The sequence below is a fragment of the Vitis riparia genome, chromosome 14 (assembly GCF_004353265.1).
Source record: "Vitis riparia cultivar Riparia Gloire de Montpellier isolate 1030 chromosome 14, EGFV_Vit.rip_1.0, whole genome shotgun sequence".
Classification (NCBI taxonomy): Eukaryota; Viridiplantae; Streptophyta; class Magnoliopsida; order Vitales; family Vitaceae; genus Vitis; species Vitis riparia.
Genome location: NC_048444.1, coordinates 13180980 through 13194749, shown reverse-complemented (window position 1 = coordinate 13194749; position 13770 = coordinate 13180980). Strand labels below are relative to the sequence as shown.

Genomic DNA, 13770 nt, shown 5'->3' with positions numbered 1-13770 from the left:
GCACTCCCTGGTTCTTCCCCCCTGTTCTCTCCGTAACTCCCTCTCTAAAGCTCTCTGCTCCCTCCTCAGCCTAATCTCCCCTTCTTCAAAAAATATCTTCTAACGACAGCCCTCCCTGGCCTCCTTGCCGCTACCAGCTAAAAGTATCCCCAACGGCCAGACGACACCACTCTGCCAACCCTGCTTCCACTCAAAAATCCTCTTCTCTCCCCCAGCTGGCAAAACGAAAAAATGCCTCTGCATAACCATCCTCTTTACAAGTGTCATTCTTTCACTGGTCATCTTAATCCACTACCTTGATTCCACAATGACCAATACGGGAGTGACACGTGTAAAGATAATCTGCAGAAAAGTCCCCCTCCAAAATGGGGGTCTACAATATAATATTTTATTTTGTTTTGCATTCATAATATTTTTATATTTAAATGTACATTTTTGTTTAATTAAAAATTTAAACCATTAAAATTGTTTTTATTTTAATAAATATTGTTTTTAAAAAGTATATTATATGTTTTTTTTTCTTTTTTGACATAGTGCATCCTACTATTTACAGTAATATTTATAGTTATTAACATTGTTATTTTTAGGTAAAAACAAAGTTACTATCTTCAATAGCATATTTGACATTGAGGTTGAAGTTGGGATGAATGATAAATAGGTTAGTATATCCTTCCATATGCCATTGTACTTTTGGTTATTTGTATTGTTACTTTTAGGTACAACTATATTACTTTTAGACTAAAGTGATGGTAGGTGATTTGACAGCTAGATACGTGAGTCCAATCAAATATACTTTTATTAACTTGTCTTATATAGGTAGTAGTGCACCTTAATTTGGTTGAAGGACACTCTTGAAAACATGCAAAAAATTATTATTTTAGTAAATGAAATGAGAATTATTTTCCCCAAAATATACTTCCAATAAAAATGACCCTTTTAGGTTCTAAATTTATCTATATTTCATGAATAGGACATCTTACATAATTTCCCCTTTTCACATCCTCGGTTATACACGATCTTAATATGTTGCCATATCCAACTGTCACTTTGGAAAATGACCAATAAGACTGGAAAGATCGGGAATATCTGCTCATTACTGGGAAAAAGTGAGAAGATGATGCTCTTTAAAATGACCTTCTGAAAAAGATGATTCGACCGGCAGCTAACAAGGAAAATAGTGTGAATTAATCACACTACTCTTTTGGAGCAGGACCCGGGAGAACATCTTTGCTTCCATAATTTAAATGCCCAAAAGGGACAGGAAAATTGTGATTGCAACGAGTGAGGATGTGGGTAAGCACTAAGCAGACTAGCTAAAGAGATGAGATGTACCCATGATAAACTTAAGAGTCAGTGAGATAATAATATCTTGAAATTAAAGGACTTGTTGAGCCATGTTTTCCAGCTGCCACTCCCCTTCCGACCAAGCATCTCAGGCCTCGTTTCCCTCATCTGAGGTTCTATCTGCTTCTTGCACAGTACAAAGTTCCTTCCTCCACACGACCCAATTAATTCCCATGGGCTCAAGGCTACAACATCATTCAACATTCAATAAATGAAAAGTTATGGCATGTCTGGAGAGTGGAAAAGGGAAATTATTCAAACATAAAAATTAAAAATAAAAACCATAAATTGAATACCGTCTGCTCCGACATTGGCGCAGTACAGAAGAAACTGATTGATGTCAGAACCCAGATGGGGAAGCCGACCTTGGCGGGCATAAGATTTCAAAGCTGTGTCAATGACAGCGGCGATCAAATCACCCTCATTCACCACAAATCTTATGGGTCCCGCGCTGCCCAATACGTTGACGCTGATCAAGAACCGATTATTAGTCCCATTAACATTCTGCTCTTCAAAACTCTTCTTCTTCTGCCTCCTACGCAACATTTTCTGAGACATCTTCCTCTTCATTACCAAACCTTACCCAAACAAAACCAAGCGGTGGAATCGAGGAGGAGGAGGAATGCGCGTGAAGGGCACGCGCCGCTGCCCCTGTCCAAGGATGAGAAGCTCAAACGGGCATGAAAGGCAAAGGGAGTTTGCAGCATCCAAGGGAGAGGGTCCTAGGGTTTGTAAAAGAAAGAGAAAGTCAGGAAGAGAAGAAAAGGAGGTGAGGAAGAGGGGAGAGAGAGGGGCAAAGGTCTCTCTGCTTGGGGGTTGGGGGCTGTTGTCATATTTGATGAGTGGGTGTGGGGAGGTGCATGTGCGGTGTGGTGCATGCGTATAGGGCATGTGTTGTGCGGTTAGCTGAGTTTGATGCCGCCTCCTCCATGCCATTTCCCATTTGCCTTTGTCCATGCCGCTTGTTGGTTTGGCGTCCAACAAGTGGAAGCACTCCAACCACCGCTTCAATCTCCTCCCCCTTCCTTTATTCGTTCATTATTAAGAGGCTCAGAGTTTATGGGTAATTAATTAATTATGGGATAAATGAAGGCTCCACTTGTTAATTACTGGATTCTTTTAAAGAGGGGGGCATGAAATTAATAAAACCCCCCAACCAAACGAACTCTTAAATCCAATTGTATCACGACATGTTCAAAATCATTCCCCATAAGCAATTTCCAATTCATATGAACTGCTGGCATGATAATGTACCTTTCTTTACATGCTAGATAATGTTGTCATAGTGTGGTCATTTAATTTATGACCCAACTTTTAACCTTTTGTCCTTTTCTAGGCTATTTAATATAACAATTGCTTTTTAATCATCCCAAAATAAATTTCAAATATTTGTTTAGAAATCCTTTTTGTGATTTCAAATATTTGTTACGAGTTTTTTTAACCATATATGTAATAACCTTAAAGCTTTATACTATATCTTTTATATAAAATTTGCGGGCATAGGTTTGGTTTCAAAATGTCCCAAATCACATTAACAAGTTTTACAATTATATACATATTTTTAATTACTCTAAAAACATTATCTATACCCCTATTTTGTCACTGGTATTATTGCTAACATGAAAACTTAACAACCAACTGTAAGGCAAAACTTGGACAAAAAAAACATGTTATACATGTTACTTGTCTTTTCACTCTTAATTATCTAAGTAGGGGTGTAAATAAAATCCATTTATCGGTTTTTGGATTAAAACAATGAATTAAATTGGTGTAATATGTTTTATATGTAATAAAAACCGAATCAACCAGATTTGAAATAAAAAATTTAAAAATATATAATTTTTTAATTAAATTTTATTATATTTAATTTTCTTTATTATTTTTATACAATTAAATATAAAAAATTTATTTTATTTAATATTTTTTTCTATTTTTAATATTTTCTGAAAATCAAATTTAGGAAGGAACAACACTTCTTTGAATATCTATTTAATTTTCTCTTTATGTATTATTTTATTTTATTCTAAAATTTAGTTTTTTTTTTTTTTTTTGTAGTTAATTAGATTTGTGATTGACATGATTCAGTTCAGGTTTGTTATTAATTAACTCAAGCATTGAGATAGATTTAGTTGAATTAAAATTGAATAGAACTGATTTAGCTATTCAACAATCAACTCCGTTTAGTTCATTCAATTTACGAAAAAATATTTAGACGTATATTTTCCCAAAAAAAAAAGAAAAAAATCATAAATGATTAATACAAATTATATGATATAATCCAAAAATATGATAATTGAACCTAAAATATTATAAAAAAAATAGTTAGGTGGTGTTCAATAAAACTGAAAATTAAGTTATTAAAAATCTTAATTTTGAATTGTAAGTGTTGAATTAATAGAAGCAAAAGTATTTGATATTATCTTGAGTCTTTAAGTGTAAAATGTAATTTGATTGTTTTATAATAAAAATAGCTGAAGTTTAGGGGTGACAATGGGTGAGTTTTTTCGAGTATCTACCATTTTGAGGACAGTTTAGGGGATATTGTCTTATCATGTCCACCTCAATTATAAATAAAATTAATTTAATTTAAATTTTCTTATTTTATATATAATAATAATAATTATACTTTTTAATAAAATAAGTTATAAAAAATTATAATATTTTTATTATTTATAAAATATATTTATTTTAATATGATTAAAAATTTTAAAATTAATTTTTTTAAAAAATTAAAAATTTTCAGAAAAAAAAAAAAGTTAAATGGGATAAGGTAGGGCGAGAATGAGAAATTTGCATAAATACCTCACCCCGCATTTAATTTTTTTTTTTTTAATGAGATAGGATTAAAATTGTTTTGAATGAATAGAGTGGGTTAGAATTGAGCCAATTCATCCCGAAACTGTCCTCTTACCATCCTTACTTAAGTTAGAAAATGATTTTTTTTTCTTTCTCTTTTTACAAATTTAACATTACAAATTTAAACATTCTACACGATACCTTATCAAGATAAAAATATATTTTTTAAGTGGAGTGATTAAATATTTATTTAATAATATAATTTCACATGTAATGTGACTATTATTTTTTAACCATTATTTATTTGAAAAGTGAATACAAGCATTTAAAAAAATTCTTGGTAGTTACCTTTTCCTAAGAAAAACAATTGTATTAAATGTTCTTTAAAATTTTAACTATAAAACTAAAATTAATTAATAAATTTTTATTTATGATTCTATTTTTATTTTATATAATAAAATTTTATTTTATTTATAAAAAGCTTAAATACCTATCATAACATTTTTTTTTCTTAATTTTAGATAATTTAATTATAAATAATAAATGGATAATATGTACATTTAAGATTAAACATTATTTAAAGTAACCTTAAAAATATTTCATAAATAATAAAAAGTGTCATTATTTAATTTACTTCATCATAATACATTTTTTTTAGAGTATGTTGTTTTCTTGAAAAATGGCCAAAAAAAAAGAGGAAAAATATTAGCAATATTTTTGTCAATGATATATAATAAAAAATTATATAACTTAAATAAAAATAATGTATCACTTAATTTATTTCATCATCATTTTTCTATTAAAATTATTTTAAATAATATGATTATAATTTTCAATTTTTTCATTATCCCTTTAATGAAATATTTGTTCTTATAAATAAATTAAGCAAAGCTTATCTAAAATTCTAATTTTATAATGTTAAATAAATTTTATTTCAAAAGAAATTTAACTTTAACATAAATTGATTAAAAACAAATTTTGATTTAATATAATTCATCAACATCAACTAAAATAATTTTTTTTTAATTTCTTTACAGGAAGGAAGTAATAATAATAATAATAATAATAATTGATCGAAAAAAAGAGATATTTTATAGAGTGACTAAAAAAATATAATCCTTCTACCTTTCAAACATCGCTATTTAGGTAGATTAAACCGTTCATAGAATTGAACTAACTCAACACTAAATCATGCTTGCAAAGTGTTCCAAATTATAATATTAATTGGTTCTTAAACAGAAGTCGACTCTAATACCATAACAACTCAGGAAATAATAAAACAATTCATAAATCAAATGATAAATTTTTGCGGTGGAAAAGAGTTTGATGGATCCAAATGATTTTTGCGTAAGACTATAGAAAATTTGCAATCATCACATCTTTTTCTCTGTCTTTGCTATTCTTGAAAGTATCCATACTAGGAAAATCTGACGTATTTCAAACAGATTTCCTCAATGTCCATTGTGGAACACATCACCATTTTGGATAAAGTCAAAAGTGCCGCATGAGACTTACATCTTGATGTTACGGACGAGAAGCTCGCCGCAATTTCTTTTTGGATCTTAGTTATTTTTAACATTGTTTTTCATCATGTCTACCAAATTTCACTAAAAGGGAAGGGATGAGAGAGAAAATGGGTTGGAAAAAAAAAAAGATGGAGAGAGAGAATGAAAAGGAGCATTTTATGATACCATAAATAATAATGAAACTTATTGACATTAAAGTTTTGTTAATGATGTCAAAAGCATCTTGGTACATATCTCAAGAGGATATGTGTGATGATAGTCTTAAGATGTGTGGAAATCACTCACAAAAAATCACTTACTCGAGGAATCACTACTACAAAAATAATTTATGGTGTCAGATTTAAAATAGTTAGATTATAGTGCTTAAAATTTATAAATTATATTTTGAAACTCTTTTACTGCTAGTGGTTGAGAGAGAAATATTTATATGAAAGAGTGATTTATTGCATAAAAGATGATAAAAGAAAGCTTCCAAGAATAGAAAACTAATTAGGTTATTAAGAACACTAATATTATTTTGGGAAAACTTGGTTCTGGGCCGTTGATCCCAAAATATTAGGAGTTTCAAGCCCTAACTTTGAGAAAATCAAGAAATCTGCGTTGATACCAAAAATATTGGTAATTCCATGCACTCTGCACCGAGGTGTGCTTTCATTCCCAAAATGCCCTTCCCATTCGTCCAACTTAGCCTCCACACCTGAATACCCAAAAAACCTAAAAAGCCCCCTCAAAAAAAAAAAAAAAAACGTCTCACGTTTTTCACCCCGACACCAACTCTCTCAACGGAAACCCAAAACTCCATTTGCTTTGTCCTTCCCGGAACCCTAAAATTTTGGAACCCTAACCTCTGCCTCGTATTTCTCTTCATCTTGAAAACCCAAATCCTTGAAAGCCTAATCTCATTTGCGTTTTCAGAGGGTGAGGTAGGAGTCGTCGCCAACACTTGATTTTCATTTTTCCAAATGAGAGTAATAGGTTAGGGCTTCTTCGTGAGTCAACAACGTAGATCGAATAATTTGGGGAAACTGTAGCTACTCTCTTCGTCTCTGTCTACAGATCCAGCTCCGAATCTCTATCTTCATCACCATCATCAGGTGATTATCTTCTTGACTAGTCATTTGAATCATGTTTCTCTCTCTCGTTTTCTGTTTTTGTTTATGTATTTTTTGTGTTGATTTATTTATGGTTTATTTGTGTTGGTTTATTTTCACATTGATGGAGGGGAGATTATGTAGGGTTACAACATTTTTGGAATCCAGGTATTATGGTTCGATTTAGGTTTTGAGTGGTGCACATTTGGAAACAAATAGGCTATAAATTTCTTTGGGGAAGTTGTGTTCTAGGAGGCCCATATGAACAGATCCATAAAATACAGGGATGGAAAAAAAAAAGCAATTTTTTTTTGTTTTCCATGGGGGTTTTGCAAGGATTTTCTTGGAAATCAAACGAGGATGAATTTTCCTGGAAATCAAATGGGGGACAGATTTTCTTGGGAATCAAATGGGGGTTTCAAAAAAAAAATTTAATAACGTGATTAGATTAGTACCTGTGAGGATTGAGAGTGGTAGAGGAAAATAGGGCCTTTTTAGGGATTCTCTCGTCTGGAGGGAAACTTCAGAAAATGGCTCCTTGATGGCCAAGTGAGAGAAGTGGGTCACCCTTTTGAATTTTGGATTTAGTATGAAAAAAAAATGAAACAAATCATGAGAACAATTTGCTCCATATAAATAATTATTAATTATTAATTATCCATTTTAATTTTTATTAAATCAGCTGATAATCTATTGTGTCTTACACTTCATTTATGATTTGGCTGAAATGAGTTCCAATTCATGGCTATGGATACTGCAAATACACATACTGTTTGTTGTTACCCAGAAAATTATGCCTTCAAGCTAAGTTGAGTAATTAGTATGGCTACTACAATTTTTAAGATTTATGTCCATGGCATTTTGATATCTTGTGAAAATTATGCTTGCTCTTCAGTTTGAAGATTGAATTACTATTTCCAAAAAAGGATAAGGTTAAAAATATGATTGGTTTTGCAGCCCTAATCAAGTTTTAACTGACTCAAACAACACTGTAGGAAATATTAACCATGAAATAGGAGGAGAAAGTATCTCGAATTTGTCTGATGTTGGACCTCAAGAGCATCATAATATAACAATGGAAAAACTAGATGATGAGTGTTTAAAAGATGGTTCTCAACAGAATTCTAAGTTCCCTCCTGCTTATACTAATGCAAAATGCAAACAAAACCATGAAAACATTATGATTCAAGCCAAAATACAGAGTAAGAACACAAATGTCATAATTTGGTTTTTATTTATACATCTGCTCAAACCAATCACAACCTTAGGCTTACCAATGTAATCTACAATTGTAACAATGTTTGACCCCTCTAATTCTTGAAGAAAAGCAAAAAATGATTCAATGAACGTGTCCTTCACTGGAAAATGAGGGGTCTCCGGACCCTCAGAAATCTTTTGTTATGCTTTTTCCACAAAAACTAGAATTGGCAAAGAGGGGATGACCTCTACAACTTCTTGAGAGCTCTTCACATGCTTTATTCCCACAGATTCTGCCACAAGTGATACGGGTCCTTTCTCTTGAAATTATACTTTACATTCTCCTGTTATTTCTTTGAATTTGTTGATGTGAAACAAATACATTGTTGATATAACTTTGTTCCTTCACTGTGGCAACCTTCTTAGTCCTTGTTCTTTACTATAGTGTTAGTGGTTATTATCAAGGGTAAGGAGGAAAACTAGAACCATATTTGGGGCAGAACGAAGTTTGCTTTTTCGATATCTTCTATTTTTATGAAAAAGAAACTGCCTGAAGAGCAACCACTGTACCATACGCCTATGTCATCTAGTCTGGCAAGTCATGTATTTGTTTAGTTTTACACTTTCAATCATGCCCTTCATCTATGTCTTAACATTTCTTATTCTTTCTTCTATGTACCAAAATTGTTGTGTATTACATCTGGTGTTCTGTGTAAATGTGTTTGTAAATATAGATTTTATTCTTGCTTGGGCTTGCTTCTGGAACTATTATTTCTATTCCATTTTGTTGTCCCCTCTATCTTGAATCCATCTTAAGCTTTTTCTTTGTAAATAATGAATATAATCTGTATTCTTCTATTCTAGTCCTTCTGTAGACCCTATGCTTTGATATAAATTTACTTTAGCAAGTTGTAACATGTAATTTGCATTCTTGTTTACTTTATGTTATTATGATTATTGTGGCTAGTAATAGATTGGAGAAGCTCTAGAGAGACCTTTCATGTTTGGATCGAAAGGTTTTTGTTTTGTGTGTTTGTGGGTTGTGGGGTGTTAAGGCAGCTGAGAAGAAACTGCATGCGTGTAGACAATACAGTAAAGGATTGTGATACACAAATGCTTTAATTTCAACCAAATACCCTTGTCGACATGATATGACGTGGGTGTAGGTGTGGGTGTGAGATCCGTTTAAGATATATTGCATATTTAGTTGCATTATCTCTTTCTTTAATTTTTTGAAAATTAAGTTTATATTGGTTCAGATACATTTATTTCTTTTTATCTCTTTCTTAATTTTTTTAAAATTATACTAGATAATAATTATACAATAAATTATACTAAAAAATAAAAAAATTTAAATTGATTTCTAAACCTTGTAACACAAAATTAAAGAATTTTTTAATTAATTTCTAACTCTTGTAGCTTAAGTGTTTTATCTTTTTCTTAATTTTTTTTTAAAATTATAATAAAATATAATAATTAATAGTTGCTTTATCTCTTTTTAAATTTTAAAATAAAATTTAAAGATAAATACAATAATTAATATTATATTAAATTTAAAGATAAATAAAAATTAATAGAATAAAAATATAAAGATAAATATCAAAATCAATATCTTAAAAAATCTAAAGATAAATGATAATAATTAATATACAAATTCAATTTTTCATATGAGAAAAAAATTAAATGTGAATTATATTTTATCAATATCTAATCTATTATAATTTTTTTACAAAATTAAAATAAAAGACTTATAATAAATACGTTCTTCATGTATAATTAGCAATAATATCAAAGTAAGATAAGCTTAATATCTTCTTAAAATAGAAAAATTATAATAAATATGTTTTCAATTACAATTTACCATGTAATATTATAGATAACTTAAAACTTACCTTACTATGCTTATTATATTTAATGTTAATTTTTAATTAATGTCGTATCCAAATACTTGCGCTTATAGTTGAGATCCTTCTTAGCTGAATCTTTGAGTTCTAGACTCCTAAGATTTTGGGATGCAAAGGATCTGACACCTAGACGTGTACCCGCAACCACCACCCTTACCTAAACCCATGTAACATATGTATAAGTAAAGGAAGAGGGTGGTTTGAGGATTAGAATCTTGTTGTTTCTCAATGGAGCTTTGTTACGAAAGTGGTTGTATAGATTTATGGTTGATATGGATTGTTTATAGAGAAAGTTGGTACTGTAAAATTTGAATAGGAAGGTGGTGGTTGGAGTTTCGAGGTTCTTAAGAGGCATTTGGCTTAGGTTTGTGGAAAGCCATTAAAAGAGGGTGGGAGGGTTTTCACGCATATAATAGAATCTTTGTGGGAAATGTGCAAGGATGAAAATTTTGTTTGATGCAAAGAATCTTCACTAAAGTACTGCTTTTCAGGTTCATTTGGCATTGCAGCAGATAAGGATGCCTTGTTTGCCAATTATCGAGTGTGGAGGGAGGTCAAGGGCATTGGAAGTTAGGTTTCTCATCAGGCTTCATGATTGGGAGCTTGAGTTGGTGGAGTCTTTCATGTCAGGCATTATTGAATCTACTTTTCTCAAAGGTAGAAAGGATAAGCTAATGTAGAAGCCTTCAAAGATTGAATGCTTTTTTGTGTTGAGGAGTTCCAATGGATCTTTTCCTTGGTGGGTGGTGGGGATTGTTGAATGCTCTCTCTAAGGTAGGTTTCTCAGTGTAGGAGGTAATTGGACAACACATTCTTACCATTGCCCAACTTGTTAAAAGGTGGGATTTTGTTGAGTTTGTGCTCTTTAAAGAAAACAGAGGAGTCTGCAAGTGGCCTGCTAATCCACTATGGAATGGCTCATAATCTGTGGTTTGGTTTACTCATTTGCAGTCTCTTGGATGGCATGAGTTTGCAAAGGACTCTTTCTTTAGTTAGTGATATAGTTATCAATGAGTGAAAGAAAATTTGTAGGTCTGCACTGTGTTTTTTTTGTGCTTATGTTAGAATTGGAATTGAAGAAACTTTGATGGTCTGGAGCAGTTAGAGCTAAACCTGAAAAATTCTTCTTAATTCATTGTTTGTTTGGTTGCTGGATTAGTTGGATAAAAGGAATTTGTTCTCTCTAGATTTCATTGAGAAGTTATGGTGTTCCTGGTTTTATCATTTGCTTTGATTATTTGATGTTCCTTGTATGCCTCATGTTTTATGGTGTTATGCCCCTTTCTTTGGTACCTTTTGACATATTTTCTGTATATTTATCAAACAAATAAATAAATAAAAATAAAAAAGAAAGGAAATTATAGCACGTGTTTGTGTTCAATACTGCTAATATCAAGATGACAGGTAAGTGGTTTTGGTGTTTAGAAACAGTGTCCAGAATTGAGGATGTTTGTGTATCTAAGAGAGGAAAAAAAGGAAATATGTAAGCTAGGAGCTCCCAGGATTTGATTTTTTTATGATACTTCCTATAAAGCTAGTGGATGATTGTTAAAATTCATAGCTTGTGTATTTTATTGGCCAGCCTTTTCCTCCAAATTCATCTGCGATCTGGGGCTCATGGTGCCTTAAAAAAGGTGTAATAATTGCATTTGTTTGAATTCAACCAAATAGGAAGACAACTATGTCATGTGGAAGCCTCTTTATGCCTTTTATGGAAGATATATTCATATATGATCAGTGTTATAAATATTTCTTATCACAAGTCCAAAAGATGTAAAAGACTTGTTTTCCACTTTAACTTATGTGCACTAATTATAAAAACCTGGTTGTTCATCAAACATATTGATTTACAATTTGATGGCTATTTACTTACTGACATTTCCATTATCATCAACCAGATATATTCTCAACAGTTTCTCAATTTATATAGTGATTATGAGATTGAAGGTGATTAAAATCTTTAGTTAGGAATTATTTTCTAAGTGAAGGAATTGATGGGACAATTCTTATTCTAATATAACAATCTGATGCAATATGATAAGTCTTGTATATAATGGTGCTGCTAACTGAGATATGTTAGCATTTGGGTTTTCTATAACATTTACGTAGATAGCAGATGAAATGTTATCATCTAGGTACCTTAACAACCTTGGTGCTTGAAATAGCATTTAACCCTGAGTTAGTTCTTACTCATGATTACTGTAACTTGGAAATTGGGGGTTCATGAGATGGGATAGGACGCAACTATTATTGTGGTTGGTTGATGTAACTTTCCGATGTTCTCAGCATGTTTCTATCTGCAGTTTTGTTGCCTATTTGTTTTAATTTATCTGGGTTTGTTTTTATTTATCTGTTATTGTTTCTTTAATTTATTCTATATCTCTTTTTCTTTCCTTCTAAATGTGTTTTATTTAGGTAATGCATCCTAGCATCAAAGAGAGAACAGAAGTGTCAATTGTTTCTCCAGAATTATTGAGTTTGAAACGATCCAGATCAGGTAAATTTGTAGCAATCCTTCCCCTGCTGTCCTGTTTATGTAATAGCTAAAATAAAAGAGCATTGACCTACTTGTTTTTCATCATCTCATGCATTTATTTTCCGTATGTTTTTTAATTGTAACCTATCTTTGGCGAACTCCTCAATAGTGTTATTATTTTACTTCACAATTAATTTGTTGCTACAAATTATACTCGTTATTGGTTAAATTAATGTCCCCTGTGGGGGTTGGGTTGGTGGAAGAAGATGGTAGTTCTGAAGGGAAGAAGTCATTGTATTACATTTTGCATCACATTTCGATGTTTTCATTTTGTTTATTATATTGCTTGTACTGAGTCTAATATATTACAAATTATTAGTTGTTAATTGAAAACAAACCAATTCATTTAATAGAAAATGAGTATAACATGACAAGAAGGATTAAATATCGTTAAGAAAAAAATAACAACAGACCAAGACATGGATAAGGATAACCAAAGCAAAAGTAACAAACTCAAGTGAAAAAAATCCCCCACAAAAGGGCTTAAATAAGAAGCTATTCCCATAGCCAAAAGTCTGATATTTCATGTAGGATCAATTTTAAACTTCTGCCAAAAAAGGTAGTAGAAAATCTAAATGATATAATTTCTTGAAATCTTTTAAGCATGAACCTTTTGCCTTGCTATGCTATGAAATTTGGTAATGAATGATTTTATCTCCATGGGATGTTTGGATACACCCTTTATAAACCAAAAAATGTTATTTCCTTTTCTATGTATACTCATCTGTTGCTTTCCACATTTGTGTTAGCTTTTCTGTTTATCAAGTTTAATTTTTTGTAGGAAGACTACTTTACCTTCCTAGATTTCTGGCAAACCAAAAGGCAGTTTATGATGCAGTTCGTGATATCTTCCTGCCTCATACATGGTTTCTTATCTTGACTTTTTGTATCTGTTCAGCAGACACATGAATGATCTCTTAAACTGTTTACACACACACACACAATTTGTTTGGGGTGGGGTGCATGGTGAGTTGTGGGTTTGGTTTGGGTGTGGTGTAGTGTTTGTTGGTTTTGTCCATAAAATTTTCTGCCCGATGACCCTAATTGTTTTAATTTTCCCTTATTGAAAGCTACTAGATAATTTCCTTTCATTTTCCTCGTCTTTCTATTTTAGCTTAGTGCCAAATGCACATTATCTTCCTTTAGTACTTTCCATTTTTTTGCTTGACTATGTAAGGGAGCGTGTTTCATCCAACTAAAAATAAAGTTTCGAAAACTGTAGTGCTGAATCAAAGTGCTAAAAGATTAGGTAGTGTATTGTAGAAGTGAATTATTGGTTTCAATTTAAATTTAGATGTTGAATATAATTAGATTCATTATAGATTTGTCAACATGCCATTACTAAAGTGTTTGTGGCTAACCACATGTTGGATTAT

General features: G+C 31.3%; 1 protein-coding gene across 1 annotated transcript; it reads right to left on the bottom strand.

Moving 5' to 3' along the window:
* Nucleotides 1-934: 934 nt before the first annotated feature.
* On the bottom strand, nt 935-2284 carry LOC117930969 (uncharacterized protein At4g22758-like). The gene is made up of 2 exons (XM_034851793.1): nt 1641-2284; nt 935-1529 (listed from the first exon to the last, which is right to left on the bottom strand). The coding sequence occupies exons 1-2, from the start codon at nt 1912-1914 to the stop codon at nt 1351-1353; spliced, it is 453 nt and encodes a 150-aa protein (XP_034707684.1). The 5' UTR covers nt 1915-2284; the 3' UTR covers nt 935-1350.
* Nucleotides 2285-13770: the final 11486 nt, after the last annotated feature.